Here is a 16,735-nt window from a genome sequence, read left to right as displayed (position 1 = left end):
GGACTTCAAAATAGGAAAGGATTGTACTGTGGTTTGGGAAACTGAGTATGTCTTGGTATTGGATTTTGTTGCTATTATGGATTTTGTTGTTATTCTACTTCACCTCATTCCAAACGTAATGCTAGGCTAGTCACTTAACTCACAACTTTTCACAGATGGTAACTGATTTTCTGGAAACCTTGACAACTGGAATCTGATATGGGATATGCAGGAAACTCACGATTATGGGAAATTTGATTTGAAGATACACGTTATATGCTGAAAAAATCTGTTCTTGAGCATCTCAAATGAGAAGCCAAAGTCTGTGGTTTCTTTTGGGAATTTTAACTCAATGACCATGAGTAAACATAGAAGAATATTTTCTTTTCAACTTCAGGAGTACCGGGAAGATAATTTGTCAATGTTTGTAGAAGACCACAATCCTGCAGAGGAGAAGACCAAAACATGCCTTTTTTGGAATAAGTACCTGTGTTTCACAGTGTGTGAGATGATAGATGCCATTCCTAGAATAACAGGGTAAGATTTTTCAAATGTCGATGCCATTATTTTTGTGTAGTGATTCAGCAGAAAACCATGGCAAAAGCCTTTACAGTTCATTAAATCCACTCCTCTGCCTGAAAGCAGGATCAACTAGACCTAATATTTTCCTGTTAGATACTTAGGTCTAAGCTCCAGTGATAGAATTTTCATGATTGCATGATTTTCCATCACTTTACTTTCCTTACCATTAGAAAGTCTTTCCCATTAGCTAGCTGAAATCTCCTCTTTGCTTGCCCAGTCCTCAGGGCTGAGAGAGAAATGTTCATTTCTGGGACTGTCTCACTGCGCATGTAAAGGGTTCAGAACGGAGATGATCCCTTTATTTCCAAAGAGATTAAAACATCATGCCAGACCGATGGGCTGCAGCAGTATGGGCTGGGGGCTGCCTGCCTGGAGAGCAGCTGGCAGGGGAGGCCCTGCTGGGGCTGGTGGATGGAAGGGTGGCCGTGGGCCAGCTGTGTGCCCCTGCAGCAGAGGCCAACAGCTGCCAGGGCTGCGCCAGGCAGAGCATTGCCAGCAGGCTGAGGATGAGGAAGGTGATCCTGCCCTTCAGCTAAGCACTGGTGAGACTTGTCTGAACTGCTGGGTCCCCAGTACAAGAGAGATTTGGACATTATGGAGCTGCTCCAGTGAAGGGCCATTAAGATGTCTAAGGGACTCAAGTAGTGACACACAAGATGAGCCTGTGAGAGCTGTGGCTCAGCCTGGAGGTGGAGCCTTATTCATGTGTATGAATACCTGAGGGAGGGGGTGTAAAGAAAATGGGGCTGGAGTTTCCTTTAGAAGCTGCCCAGAGAGGTTGTGAGGTCTCAGTCTCTGGTAGAGGATCATCATCACATGACCCCGATTTGGGCAGGGGACTGACTAGATGATCTCCAGGGGTGCTTGTCAGCCTCAGCTATCATGTGATTTGATGCCTCCAGAAGTCATCCATAGAAAGCATGACCTGGCACTTACCTCCTGCCTACTGAAGATATTGTCCAACCATTCTTTGCGTTAAAATTGGAAATGACTGTTTCACTCATGGACTGCCTGTATAATAGCGAGAATCAAAGTGGAAATACCTCATGTTTGAATACCTTTTATGATTCTGTATGGTGAGAGTTCTCCCTTCTCAGAAGGATCTGAAGTTGGGTGTCTTGACAACTTTCTGTAGTAAGTAGTAGTTGGTTTTGTTTGTTTGCTTAGAAAATTATTTTTACTCTTTTAAGATTTTTCAAAAACACTGACTAATACCTAGGTAAAGAAATGCAGCTTACTGACAAGTCTAATGTTTCCCTCACCAGTGATTTATTAAAATGCTCCTCACTTTCACTTTTGTCCTTATCTTCTTCAGACAGCTGGGAAACCAATTCCTGGTGTCTAATGCTTGAAAACATGTTTTTCAATAGATTTCTTTTTTCCTCCTCTTCAGTCCAAAGCACAAGATATCATTTTATAATGCATTATAGCTACTTCTCTGGGGAACAGGATTATCTAAATTAAGGTTAATTTTCTAGTATATTCTGGACATTCATCTGGCACAGGAGAGTGGCTTAACATCTTAAAACAATGAACCTGTAAGAAATTATTGCTAGATTAACTTACACTGGAACCAATACTACACCTCAAAATTCCTTGCTCTTTTCTCTTCAGCCCCATGTTTCCTAAATTCCTGAGCCATCTGCATGTCTACCAGCCAAGTTCCTCTTAATCATCAGCTTCTAGTCCTGCCTCCAGGGCCATCCAAATCCATATTGTGCTGAGCAGACAGCTATAAAGTTCACAGTCCACACTGCCACCCTGCCCTTTTCGTCTGATGAATGTTTTTTGGATTCCCTGAGCATCCTCTCTTCTCCTGGGGAAGAGACTAAGTACATTGATGGGAGGATTGGTGACCTCGGTAGCCTCTCCCAGGCTGTTGTGGTAGGGCAGTCTTTGGGCAGCTGGAAGGTGTGGGCTCAGCTCCAGTCTGATGAAAGGAGCAGAGAGCTCAGGTTTCTCTTTTACCTGTGGAATAATCCAGCCACTAAGATGTGAAGTATCCAGGTCCCTTATCTGAATCTGACTTTTTCCATGCTGACAGGTCATTCACTTTAGTTCTCTGGCCTCTCTCTTCTCTTGTTTTTGCGTCAGCTATCCCCTGGCTTTATGCTTGGTTGTTTTAGTTGTTTGGGTTTTTTTGGTTTTGTTTTGGTTTGGTTTGGTTTTTTGTTTTTTTGTTTTTTTGGTTTTTTTTTATTCACAGGCAACTGTGCTGTGAGGGCAGTTTAGGAGAGAAAGAGAGGCTCACTTAGGATTTTACAACAGACAAGACCCATTAGCAGACAAACCCAGACTGCCATTGCCCTCTACATCCATTCAGTCTCTCCTCTCAAAGGCAAAAAACCTGTTTCCTAGGGCTTTTTTTCCATATTTTCTCATATGTTTGTGTACAAGCTACTTTTAAGGGATTTAGAGAAAGAAATGTCAGACCGCTCCTCAGGTAGCTGTTTGACAGGGCAGTACAGCTCGCCCTGTCAATGAGTCAGCCTGTATTTCTTTTAGCTTGTTTTTGACCCTTGTTCCTCCTCAGTCCATAAATCAGTTCTTCTCCTCCTTTGTGATGTTTACACTGTCAAAATATATAGATATCCCCAGGGTATTTCCTCACTACCAGCAGATTGTCTCAGCACTAGTGCCTGAGCACACTCTGCTCTCTTTGCTCAGCTGTGTACAGCCAAACTCGTCTCATTGACTTAATTCCTCATAAATCAGTAGGTCCAGATACTTACCCCGTTGCTTCCTTCGGGATGAGTCTGCTTCACAAGATCACAGTTTGTTGGTCTCTGCTGTTATTAGGACCTTCTGCCCCTCTTCTTTAAGTACATTTCTCTAGTTCATGTCTGCATTTGAGGTTGACCCTCCTCCTGCAGACTACTGCTTTGTGCCCATCCACTTGGCTGTTGTTTTGTTATTTCCAGCCTGTCTTACTTTCTTTATGTTTTGTGTCTGTCCCCATTAGTTTACACAACACCTCTCTAACTCATAGGAGATGTTACATCAAATATAAATTGAATGAATGTGGTGTTTATTACTTCCTTCCAGATCATAATAGACATTAAATAAAAACAGACTCAGGGCATATTTCTAGTCCTCCTTCCCTCCCCTCCCCATGCCAAATCCATGCCCCAGATATTCTCCCATCAGCTCTTTATGTTCATGTTTATCTTTTGTTCCTCTTTGTTTATGGACTTACAGCCTGTGTTCAATCTCTGTGACATTGCTCATTTCCCAGCCAACTTACATTCATTTTTTCAAGTAATTTTGTAACTGAGGCTTTCTCTGGACTGGCTGGAGGCTGCTTCTTCATTCTCTTTATCAGCTGGCTTTGTAAATCAGTAAAAGAGGAGTGACCATATATGTTTGGCAAGATTTAGCCTTTGTTGACTCTCTGGGATGACATTCATGCTGGTCCTAAGAAAAAGCACCATCACTTGGGATGGAAGACATGCTCCCTTTTGCACAAGCAGTGAAATTTCCCTGTGCTCTTCACTTGCTGATTTTATTAATCCTGTTGTTTTTATTAATCCAGGCCCTTAACAATGTAAAATATGGGTCATGATGGCCAGCTGGTTGTTGTTCAGTGCTGACTCTTATCTACCTCCTAGCAGCAAATACTTAATCCATCTGCTTGGGAACATCTCAAATTTATAGCAGGAGTAAAGAGACTGCCATTGAAAATTTTTGAGAAATGAATTGTGTCAGATCTAGAAGGGTGGAAGCAGGAGGACGTGGTGAAGATGTCCTCTCGAGCAGAGCCTACAGCAATACCTGTAGTGTGGCTGCAGCAACCTGTCCTCTGAAGGTGGGATTGGATAGGAGGAGCACTTGCACCCCATCACTTATGCTTGGCACCCCACAGCTGTGGCTCAGTGGTACACATTGGTGCGGAGAAGACACTGAGGGGAATCACTGAGATCTTGCAGGAGAAACAGGCACATGATGGGGCTGAGCATCAGTGAAGCCTGATGTGGCGTTATGAAGAGAAACACTGTGTAGGGTTTCCACTCCACCGTTTGGCACTTCTGTTCATTTTTCGGTAGTACATCAGACCTGAAAAAAAGCAAGTTAAAAATATCTTGTCTTTCCACAAGAAATACAACTTTGTCTCCTGCTAGTCTCTTCTTGCTCCTTATCTTGGGGCAGAACTCAAGCCTTTCAGCTCAAAGAAATATAAAATAGTCATGGTCAACCTGATCAGTGTTAGCTCAGCCCATTAATGGGCTACTTGCTGCAAGTGTTTGCTGGGTAGAGGATTTAAAAAGACAGGATTTGCAGAGACTTCCAAGGTGAGCAGGGTACATGGATGTTTATGGATCTTGAGTAAGAAAAACTGATAGGTAGTATAGGAAAAAGTGTAACCTTCCAGACCAGGGGAATGAACGGAGGGATTCAGTGGGAGCAGAAGTGTGAGGCAATGCCTATTGGAGTGGGGTGGTATAACCAAATGTTTGATCCTGCATTGAGCTGGGTAGGGAGAAGGGCCAGTGACCACAGTTCAGGCAGGATGATACCCAGAAGTATTTGTTGCAGGGGCACCATGCTCAGTGGTTCTGTGCTTACAGCTCTGTCATTAAATTAAATGTGTGTAGGCTAAATCTTGGGCACTGAAATTAGCTGGCGGAGGAGAGGCCTTAGGTTTGCTTATCTTCCAAAAAAGGATGACTGCACGCAAACTTTAACTTGAGCTACATCCCCAAGCATGCCTTCAAACTGTTTAGGAGTGTTTGTTGGCACAGTCTCAGGGCACGATGAGGGATAATCTTACATTACAGTTACTGTGATTGAGTTCAGTTCCTAGGAACAGTCTCTGGTGCTTTTCAATTTATTTACTCAGGTGATGCTTTATATGCAGGCAGAGTGTAGGCCAGGGTCAGGAGCATGTCCATCCCTCACAGACATACATGTCCCCTCCCAGTCCCCTATGCATACCATGGATCCCCAGCAAGGTCAGACACCAGGGCTACCCAGCAGCTCCCTCTTGTCCCTACCCTTGCACCCTCTTGTCTCCAGTTGCCTCCTGCCCAGAGACTTGCACACACACATGTGTACTTGCACACACATGACTCTGAGAGCCCATGGTCTCTTCAAGAGTTGACCTGGATCTCCTGGTGCCTCCAGTAGCCAGTTCCTCCAGGTCTCACAGATATGAATATATCCAGCCCAGGCTTATGGCCACTTTGGCTCCCAGGCCACTTCCTTCTGCTGCCTTGTCCAGCTTGAGAACAGCTAGCAATGACACATTTTCGTATGGACCCTCACTTGCTGGGGTTGTTGGCACCCCAGGCACATGGGCCTTTGTAACTTGTGGTTCAAATCTAGCTGCTGATTTAGACGTCAATGCACACTTATGTACACAGAAAAGAGTCCCTCCCCCCCAGGTAAGCAGAGATGGAGGTTAATAGGAAGACAATAAAGACTGCACTGGTCAGGTACGGGGCATGACTCAATGATATGCTGACCAGCCACAGGCCTGCATGCAACCAGCTCCTTTTATTTCCTTATCCCTCTCTGTATTCATGCTTATTTCTCCAAAACAACCCTTGTCCATCCCTTTTCCCACCTGTGGTCCTTCTAATCATCCCATAATAAGTCCCAGCTTCAGCTGGATGGTCCTCTGAAGATACTTTCCATTGACTCACTTACTTGGGTGTTACTCCTGACCAACAGGGCTGCTTGCGCCCTAGTGACAGGCCCCCAGAAGACTTGAGTTAGGGGCTCTGTTTCTCTGTAAAAAACTCTTAACAAACCTAAAGCAGAATTCCATGGTAAAGGCCATGTTTTAGAAATAAAATACCAAAAAATAGCAAGAAAATGTGAAGGAATGTATGGATGAAAAACTTATAAAAAAGCCAAAAAAGCCAAAATCTGGTTACTGATTGATCTGTACTGACCAAGACAGAAGAATGGTCTGTTGAACTCTCCCCAAAAACTTGATGTCCACTAGTCATGTCAACAAAACAGGCTGGTATGTAGAAGTCAGCTCTGCAGTATTTTCACAAAGCCAACAACTGTCTGGGTGCTTCTGGCTGAAACTAGGAAGGCCTGTCTAAATTCCAGCACAGTGTGTTCCATTTAAGCCACAAACAACTGTACAGTTTCCTTATGTCTGCATGGTTGGGATCAGGATATAATTTTAAAAGTTGCTCAGACAGAAACAGACTTTAACCCTTTCACCTTCTGCCACTGCTCTATGGCTGGGAAGTCAGGTTAGCTGTGAACACGTCTAGTGCATCAGGTTCTTTGTCTCTTTCCTTGCAAGCGCATGAGGACAGGTGGTGGACTGGTCACCTTGTGAACCACTCTTTGGGAATGTTGGGCAAGAAAGCTGCTGGGATGCACATGCATGGAAATGAATAAAAAGAGCATTTTCATACCTTGCATTTCACTGAATGCATGGGTGGGTAGTTTTCTGTTGCTTGAGTTGTGGAGCAGAGACATCATGGACCTCCTGTTGCTTTGTTCACAGGTGTCACTGTGATGCTTTAAGTTTCAGCTTTCATATTATCCAGATTCTGTACTGCATTAGTATATAATTGAGCTTGATATAAATGTTAGCAAGTTCTCCTCACAGTTTAGTTAGACAAAACAGTCCTTTTCCAGCCCGAGAACCAAGGACGCTGTTGCAGCTTCAGGCCCAAAAAGTGTAAACAACAGCGAATTGAGGAGAGCAAACTGGGAGGATGGGACTTCATAACCTGAAGCTGTAATTGGAAAATTAACCTCAACAGGTAAATGGACCAAAACTTATAAAAGTGTGAAAACTCGTGACCTGGTGTCCATCTTGGTGTAGGCTTGGCGAGGCTTTTGTACTGCCCAAGGTGTATCCTTTGAAGGCCTTTTAAATAAATACCTACTTTATTCCTTTAACACTGTCTAGCCACTGTTTTAGGTAGCCTCTCAAGGCATCAACTATAATGGTGATTAACACAAATGAGAACTGGATCTCTTGGCCTTAATAGAAGTCTCTTTGTAGAACCACAGGATTTCTCTAAGGATGCTTTAAACTATAAGGGCCATAGTCTGAAGATACTGCTTAATGAAGGTTACTGGCAATTTTGTCACTCCTGTGTAAGAAAGCATGTGCCAAAACCACCTATATCTGCAGATCCATCAGCTTAGGAATTACAAGATCACGAACTTAGGCTCTTTGGCATAAGTAGCATAAATGTTGTTATGTACAGGTAGGATAAATGTTGCACAGAGATCCTGGTTCTTGAATTACATTGGAATAACAGTGTGTAAAAATCATATTTCCATTACTTTTAGGAGCAGATTTTCAGCTATATTCTCCACATAAGCACATAGCATGAATAAGCATATTAAGATACGGAGGTGGGTGAAGGGCTCTGTCTTCTAGGGAATCCTTTAGGAGTTAAAGCATTAAATTGTATTAAGCTCCTCCAACTCAGTTTGAAGCCAGAGTACAGCAGAAGATTAGGATCCACTAACTAGTCCCTGCTGTCCCTACTCCTCAGTTTTACTAAGTAGTCTCAGCTGCTAGGGAGAATCTGGACTTTTCTGTTCACCAGGGGAAAATGTTTTCAAGGACCACACTTTGGAAGGCACAGAGCATCAAGTGCACTAAGCCATGTAGCCAAAATGTCCTGTTTAAATAAGTAAAACCATCCATGGTTTGAGTGGCATCTGCAAATGTCATTAAAATGTTACTCTTCAGCCAGCATGGTAATTCTAATGGGAGAGTCCCCAGTGTAGAGACACAGCATTAGTAAGCTGCCAGTGCAATTCCCAGCCCCAAATTCCCATCCCCCTGCACTGTGCTGAAACCACACCTGCAGGAATGACACCAGACTTGGACTGCTAGATTTGGAGAGTTATAGCCAGCTGTGGTCTCCAGAGAGAGGAAAAGGAAAGGTTTTAGAATGACTTTGCACTGGTGAAACAGTGTGCTGCTATTACAATGCCCAGCACCAGCCAGCTTTTGCTCCAGGGAGGGCTGGAGTACTTTAGAAAGCTTTTTGCAACAGCTATGGTCACTATAAACACACAGAGGAAGCAGCTATTAAAAGATTTTTGAAAAGCTCTCTGTTGCTTTCTGCTGCCTTTGGAAAGGTTAAGGATGCAGTGAATGCCAAATGATAAGCTTTGCATGCTGATAAGTCAGCGCTCCGGAGACCTGAAAGAAATCTGCTGGCAATTGTTTTAAGCTAATGATTCCCTGCAGGTTGATTGGTGCTTATTTGCTGAGGGGTGAGAGGCTGTAGCTGCGGAAGTTATGAAAACAAATTGCCACAGTGTTAAGGAATGCCAGGCTGCCTGCTCAGTCTAACCCACTTCTCAGTTTTTTATTTTAAGGTCTGTTTGCAAACTCTGAGTTTGGTTTCTGCTGATTAAATAGCCTCCTGCTATGATTTACTGGGATAAATATCTGAACCATAGTGGGACATTGATAGCAGGATACTGTCTCTCCTAGTTAAATGGGACTAATAGGTTGCATTTAACGCAAATCACATTTCCTATTAGGTTCTTGGGAACCTCTTTCTTTTGGAAATATAGGGGGAAATATTATATTTTTCAACATATTATAGCAATGTTTATTCCCTCTCTGTGACTAATCAACTGCCTCTCAAAGGTATTAGGTTTGGATTGAAGCTGGAAAATCACCTGGTCTCCAGAAAAGCCAACAAGGAGACTTCATTCTGGGGCTGGGCTTGCTAAAAGGCTTCAGTAAATGGGTCCTGGCTCTGTCAGAGGACAAAATGTGACTCCCAAGCAGCCTGGCTCACACTGCCTGGCTCTCACTGAGATGCCTGCTGTGCAGTGAGTGCACTAGCACTGTCATCTCCCAGTACATCCCAGTTCTTTTGAGACAGAAAGCTGACATGACTTCTGATTTAGAGTTGGTTTTAAACAGACGTGTGGGAATAAAAACAAGGTCTGAAAGAAGGCAGGGAATCCTCTGATGGGGGAAGGTTCTTCAGAGCATCTTCCTGAGAGTTAAGTTTGGCAGTCCGCCCAGACCAGGCAGAGAAGAAAACTGCTCCAGTGAAGGGATTCCTGTACCCTCCCACACCCTAATGACTGCAGTGCCACAGGCATGAGTGCTTTCTGGGAACATTTTTGCCAGAGAAACGCTGTCATGCCTAAAGCAAGGCACTAGGCTGGAAGGCTAATTCAGTGACAAATCCTGTGCTCATGTGGCCACTTGCCCCAGCTGAGCAGTTGCACCTTGATGTTGGTAATGCACAACTACTCAGTTAACTCCAGAAGGCAAAGTGGGAGCAGGTGGACCTGCAGGACATCCAACACCAGAAACTCAGGCAAAGAAAGTCCAGGCTTGCTAGGCAAAATAGGCATAATACCTGGAATTCTAGCTTCCTTTTGCAACTAGGTTTCATTTGCTCAGTTGGATTTTCAACAGTCCATCAGTAAACCTGCAATTCCCATTATTATTTCTAACACTATGTTTCTCATCATTATGAGCCTATGCATTAGTTCTAACACAAGTGCTGATTTTTTTCCATCATGTGCAGGCATTGAAATAATTCTGTAAATGCCTCAGCAAATAGGACACAAGCTTCTCTGGGAACCTGTGCATTTTATGTAAGATAAGTGTGTGATCATTTTGAACTCAAAGGCTATTTTTGTGATGTGGGGGAGAGAAAGGCAGCTAGAGCTGAGAGCCTGGATGATTTCAGAAGCGTGCTTTATCAGGGGAGGTGAACTTTTCCCCTCTCTGGAACTTGAGACTTTCAGTGCAATTGCTGCTACATTTTCTGATGAAGCCAGTTTTGGGAAAATGTTTTCTGTTATCCACTGAAAGAAGAGACATATAGATGATACCTACACACAAGAACATGTTCTTTTCCTGAGGAATTTAGACTGATCAGAGTGAGAAACAGAGGCTTGAACACAGTATTATTATTCAATCTGTTGACATGAAACCTGCTCTTTCAGAATCAGATCCTTTCAGAATATTTCACAGGCATCTGCTGCTTAAAATAATGCAATACAGACCAGCAAACCACTTGAAGGCAAGAACTGTAGATTGCCTATATAGTCATACTTTTCTTTAAAAATTAAAAATTGATTATACTCCTCTCTGAGAAAAATTCCTACCTATGGCAACACACTCCTCATCTATATCTAGACATAAGCTTCCAAGTCAAATAAGCTAGTAAGTGCATACACATTTATGTTTCTCTTGGTAATCATGACCTTTCCCTAGTATTCTGCATGCAAATGCTCTAGCTGTCAGTGATATAATACAGATGCAAGCTTCTCTGTCAAATAAAGCTGTGCACTAGACATGCAATCTCATTGCTCTTGATATAAAATCAACATGGAAATATTGTTATTTCTACAGTAACTTTAATTAGCAGAAAAATTACAACTGACTATAATCCCTAAGCAACTACATGGCATGCATTTTGGACTTGCTTCTCTAGTAAATTGACTACTGCAATCAATATGGTCTGCATCATCTACATAAAAACACTGCTTTCTTCCCATTCTTACAAAAAGGAACAAAATCTCTTCTTGCATGCCAAGAAATCCTTTGGCAAATGTACAAACAAAGAAATATAACAGCAGAGGCTCATAGCAAACATCTGAACAATTTCAATCAGTGAAGTTTTTGTTGGTATCTGTCACCTCATTTTAGATTTCATTAAGTGATATGTATCACTGACAAAAAAAACCCCAAAACCTTAAAGTTATTCATTCCAAGAGCACTTCTCTGCTTATTACACTTGTTAGGAGCTGAGGCAAAGTTTTTAGCAGATCAGTTCATAGATGCAGGGGATTTCTAAGCCTGGAAGGGGCAGCCAGTTGAGCCTGACTTCTTGTCTGTCTCCAGATTTTCAATTTCTTCCCACTGAGTTGGAGTCTATTTGCTTTTTTATATAAACTTAAATTTAGCTTGCAGAAAAGCAAATTCAGACTTGAACAGGGGACATTAGGAGGAAATTATGAAAAATCCTTCCTTCCCAGTTTTTTTGCTTCCGTCGGTTAGTTGTTCTCACTGGTAAGACTCTGTGCTTTATTTTCAGTGTGAATTAATTTGGTTTCATCTCCCTTTCTTGTTTCTTGTTATGCTTTTTTTTTTCTGTGAGAAGTGCCCCTTCAGGACTGTGTATTTTCTTTCATTAACATGCCTGTAAATTAGTTTTTTCTTTCTTTTAAATCAGGCTGATCTCTTTAAGTCTCCCAACTTTAGGCGTTTTCCCTGGCCCTTCGATGTTTTCATGTTTCTTTGCATCCTCTTCAGTTTTCCTGAAGCCTTCAAAAAAACTTGAGAAAAAGAATGTTGATGATACACAGTATTGTGGTTTTGGTACCCGCACTCAGTGTCAGACTTCAGATAGTTTTGCTCACCATCAAATCCTCTTCAATATTGCACAGGGAATTTCTGGTAAGGTGTTTCTTTACTGGGACCTATTCTGAGTCACCCACCCCAAACTAAGATACCTCCTCTCTGCAAAGATTTGGCCTCCATTCCTTGTTTAGCAGTGTAAAATGTATTAAAGGGTGTTTAGACAGAATGAGCACAGTCTCAGTCTTGCATAACTTTCAGCCCACACAATTATTTACTTTTCTGTTACCAAATATCTTATTAGCAATGATTTTACGCTCCCAGATCACCAGTGGAGATATCAAACAGTGTCAGTCTCAGCACTTGGTCTGACAGAGCCTTAATAAAGCCAGCCTGATTTGATAATCGAAGTCACTATGATATGTTGGTTGCTCAGCAGCTTAGTGTTCACTTTATTGATATTTTCTAACACTACCATCAGAGCATTGTGTAACACTAGATCTAATAACTTGCCAAAGTTGAAGTGTATTATTTATAGCAATTGCCTTTACAGACAAGATGTGATGAAAAATAAAGTGGGGTTGTTGGAAAAGAACTGCTCTTTACTCTCATATAGTTGTGAACTTGCTGAATAAAACTTAATCAAATCTAGAAATTTAAAATGTAATGTACCCTCACTCTGTAGAGAAAATAACTGCTCAGTGTGTGTCTTGGTGGTGTGATCCTAGCCATGAGCTTATGGCCACCAGCAGCTCCCAGAACCTGCTGAGGCTCAGCTTCACCCTCCTCAGCCCATCCCAGAACAACTGCAGCCACCATTGTGCTCCAACTGCTTGTCTCGCTCCACTTCAGCAGACACGGTGCCACTGTGCAGGACACCTTTATTTACATTCTCTTCAGTTAGGAAAAGGTCACCCAACGGGGATTTAGGCCAGTCTTGTGTTGTCCTCTGGGTACCTGTTTAGCTTGAGGACAATACCTTCTCATCTGTGGTTGCCTTTTGTGAAAGTCCAGATGAGTCTCCCCTGTGAAATGACCTCTACTTCCCTAAGAGACAGAAAGACTTAGGCAGATTGTGGTAGCTCTCCACGTGACCTTCTCTGCTCCTCTACAATCACAGAATCATAGAATGGTTTGGGTTGGAAGGAACCTATGGTTGGTGTTAGAAGGATCTCTGGAGATCATCTAGTCCAACCTCCCTTCTAAAAAATGTTTACCCAAAGCAGGCTGTGCTGGATTGCCTTCAAGCAGGTTTTGAATATCTCCAGAGAAGGTCTTTGGAGAGCTGGACCTGTTCTGTTAGCATCACTGGAACTGGAATTTGTTGTGTAGCACTTGGCTGGCAAGTGCAAAACACTTTTGAGTGGCCAAAAAAATATTTGCATGTGGGTAGCAAACCATGTGAAGACCCTTTTCCTCACTGTGAATTTTCTCCCCCAGATTTGATGATTTCTCCTTGCTGGTAAGGCTCTGCTCTTTTCCTTTGTAACTGAAGAAGTTTATTGCTAGTTTGTGGGTTTCTGAAGAAGTGCCACCCTTTATTGCTCATGTGCAGTCATGATATTAAAAATAAAACAGCCAGTTGTCATAGATCAGAAACACACATATGAATTAGAAACAGACAGTAAGCAATATATGGGAAAATCTAAATCATCTAAAGCTTAGAGGGTTCTAGTCTAGTTCAGTTAGGTCACAGGTAAAGCTTTTTGAAAAGGGGATGAATAAATAGGTTTGTATGAACTGTGAGTATATTTTTGGTGAAACAAATTTTAACTCAATTTAACTATTTTCCTGTAGAATCTGCAGCCGGAGTGTGCCCTGCCATGCTAGGTTACTGTGGGAAAGGCAGTGAGAGGAAATTGAGCAGAAATGAGCAATAAACAAAAATTAAACTAACTTGATTATTCTAAGTCCTGAGCCTGAACATAAAATGGATGCTATTAAAATATGGAAATTTTACACCAAGTTCATTTATCTTTATCTAGGAAAAGTTTGAGGAATTAAAAAAAAAATTTCCCCTCACAGAAAGTTGAACAGTACTTTCCTGACAGTGAATATTCAGCATTGAATGCTGTCTTCTCTAGAGGATGTGCTATCCTTGTGTTGAAAATACAGGATATATATATATATATATATATATATATATATATATATATATATATATATGTGTGTGTGTGTGTGTATAAATCAATGTGTTACCTCTTCTGAGAGCTCAGCTCTGTGCAGAGGAACTCTGGTGCTGAGAGCTTTTCCTCAACTATAAATGTGATGCAAGGGCTGTGAAAGAGGTTTGGAGGGGTCATGACAGGATGTGCCAATGGGTCTTATCTGCTCAAAAAAGTTATGCACCCATGAAGGAAAGGTTCATTTTTCTCAGCCATATGACAGCCAAGGAAATTTATTTAACAATATAATAACAATAAAATTTATCTAACAATGAATAAAGGGCAATTGGTGACCAGGCTGTGATTCTGTGAATAAACTACATCTTTTTCCACATTCTAGGTTAGCAAAGTTACTCCATGTCCTGGAAAAATTCAACAAATGAGACAGTGCTGCCAACACTGATTTTAACACAAATCTCATTAAATTTGTTTACTGTTTTGGAGTTTCTTTAAAAGCTACAGAAGAAAGTATGAGAGTAAGAATCTTAGGCTTTCTTTAAAAGGAAGGACAGTAGAGAAAGGACTCAGAATATGAAGCCCACACATCCTAATGCCTCAGAAAACAGAGAAATAAAGCAACCGTGAAGACATTGATTGATCTGTTTAAAATATCCTACTTAAACTAATTTAATTATTTCTATTTTTACAGTATATCTCCTGAGTGTTTGACAGCTTTGGGTGATTTGAATGCTGGGGCAAGACTCCAAATGGCAAGCACCAGGGGAGCCTGAGTTAGTGAACTACCTTGTCCTGGGCATTCCTACCAGCCCAGGTAAGAGAGCAGTCTGGCTGTATCTGCATGCTGTTTTTCAGCCAGATCTGTGCTTATGGACACTGGGGGAGCAGCTCCATGCCAGCTGGGTGCAGGCCAGGGTGCAGCTGCTTCAGCTGTGGTCCTGGCTGGAGCCAAACCCAGCTCCTCCTTGAGCTGGCCCCAATGCACGAGTAACGTGCGGGGAGCTCACGCAAGACCTTGGGGCTTGAAAATAGCAGGAAAAGTCTGAGAACACAGGCTGGGGTTACACAGTCTTGTGTGTAAAAAGGGCAAAGACTCCTTGCCAGCTTCCCTGACTCTGAGCTGCTCCTGCTGGATGGGATTGGGCAGAGGGCAGCAGCCCTTTCCACCAGCAGTGGGCTATGAGTGGCATGTCTGGCCTGTGGGAAACACAAGTCACTTGTCCCCAACTAGTGGCTGTGCCAGATCTCCCTGTGACAGATGGTGGTGGTCCTGCCTGCCCCGCAGGGACATTGTGGGATCTCTGCTGCCCACCTCTATGGTCCCTGGGCTGCCAGTCCTGCAGGGGCCAGAGAAGACACTTGCCCGTGACAGGGGCAAGTAGGGCTGCTGGGTGAGTGTTCCCCATTTTCCACTCAGGAGGCACAGAGACACAGACTGTGGGATTCCTCTTCAGGCATTGAAATGTGTAAGCATAAGGGATGGCTACAAACAGGCCACAATCAGTTTGGGTAAGGAAATGAACTCACTGCCAGTAATAATATCAAAAGAACAGTAGAAAAATTACAGTTGTGAGCCTGGAATACAACACAAACACAAAATATACCATAACATCTCCCAGAGAGAACTGCAGAGGTGCCTCCACCCTTTTAGGTTGTCAGCAAATATCTCAATGGCAAAGTGAGTGGAAGGCACTGAAATGCACTCAAAATTCTGCATCCCCCCCCCCGGCTCACGATGTATGCACCTCGTAACTCAAGAAATGCAAGCAGCAGCTGAATGGGCAGACATTTTTAACCTCTTTCTGTGTAATTTTTTTTTTCAATAAGAGAAAAGAGGCAATTGGACTAATGTATTACCAAAGTTCATTAATTTGTCTCATTGAAGGGCAAGATGAATTAAAACTCATGCTCAGTTATTTACTAAATCAAATAATAGAGTTAAAATTTTCTTTACACAAACAAAATTAATGGGGCCAAAATTTGTCAGTTGCTGCTGGCAAGTCTCTTCCAATGAAAATAGGTGTCCTTCACATACTGAAACCCTGTGCAGAGCCAGAGCCTGTAAGCAGTGCCTTGCATTTCTAAGCCTTTTCAAGCATGGGCTGTGATCATGAAATCTGTAACATAAGGACTGTGTTCTGATTCACAGCATGGGGAATAATTGGCAGTGACTGACTTGCCTAGTGAATACCACTGGCCTTCCAAGGAGGCTTGCCCCAGCATTCTGAAATGAGTTCAATGTGAGCTGCTCATGCACAAAGGTTTGCATAGCTCGGGCTTTGCTAACTCAGTTGGAAGCAATTAATGATATTAGCATTTGATGGTCAAAATTCAGGCTGCAGAGGTCTCAGGAGTTTCTTTTCTCCCTCGGAGTGAATGGTCTGTGTTGCTTTGGAGCCCAGGTACAGGAAGTATTCAAGCATGTGCTGATCGACAGATGGGGCTGAAAGCAGGTTCCCAGATAGAAGTGTGCAAAGTTCTTTGTTTTTCCCCATAGTATTTGCTGATGCTGTCCCATTCTGGTTCAAAAGACTGCAAATATACTCATTGGCCAAATTCAGTGCTCCAGGCAACTTCCTTACCAAATTTGCCAGAAATTCATGTTCCAAAAATCTCATATTTCAGTTCTTAAAAAAGCATGTTTATAGTTCTCATTACTGTAGAGTAATATGAAAAATGTATAACATATATCAGTGCTGTATTTGTTTTTGACAAGTGGAACTCATTTGATACTCTAAATGCTCAGAAGGTCATGAATAATTCCTGTCTCCCAGTT

At 42.4% G+C, this 16,735-nt stretch overlaps 1 protein-coding gene across 1 annotated transcript in view; it reads left to right on the top strand.

The window, feature by feature from the left end:
* STK3 (serine/threonine kinase 3) overlaps positions 1–14,677 on the top strand; it is a 174,474-nt gene extending 159,797 nt beyond the window's left edge. Inside the window, exon 11 of the mRNA XM_072924850.1 lies at positions 14,651–14,677. Coding sequence (XP_072780951.1) covers positions 14,651–14,662 — 12 coding nt within the window. The 3' untranslated portion in view covers positions 14,663–14,677. The remainder of the gene's footprint in view (positions 1–14,650) is intronic.
* Positions 14,678–16,735: the final 2,058 nt, after the last annotated feature.

This window comes from Taeniopygia guttata, chromosome 2 (assembly GCF_048771995.1).
Source record: "Taeniopygia guttata chromosome 2, bTaeGut7.mat, whole genome shotgun sequence".
In the NCBI taxonomy this organism is placed as follows: domain Eukaryota; kingdom Metazoa; phylum Chordata; class Aves; order Passeriformes; family Estrildidae; genus Taeniopygia; species Taeniopygia guttata.
The sequence above is the reverse complement of the archived record's forward strand: the minus strand, read 5'-3'. Positions and strand labels throughout refer to the sequence as shown.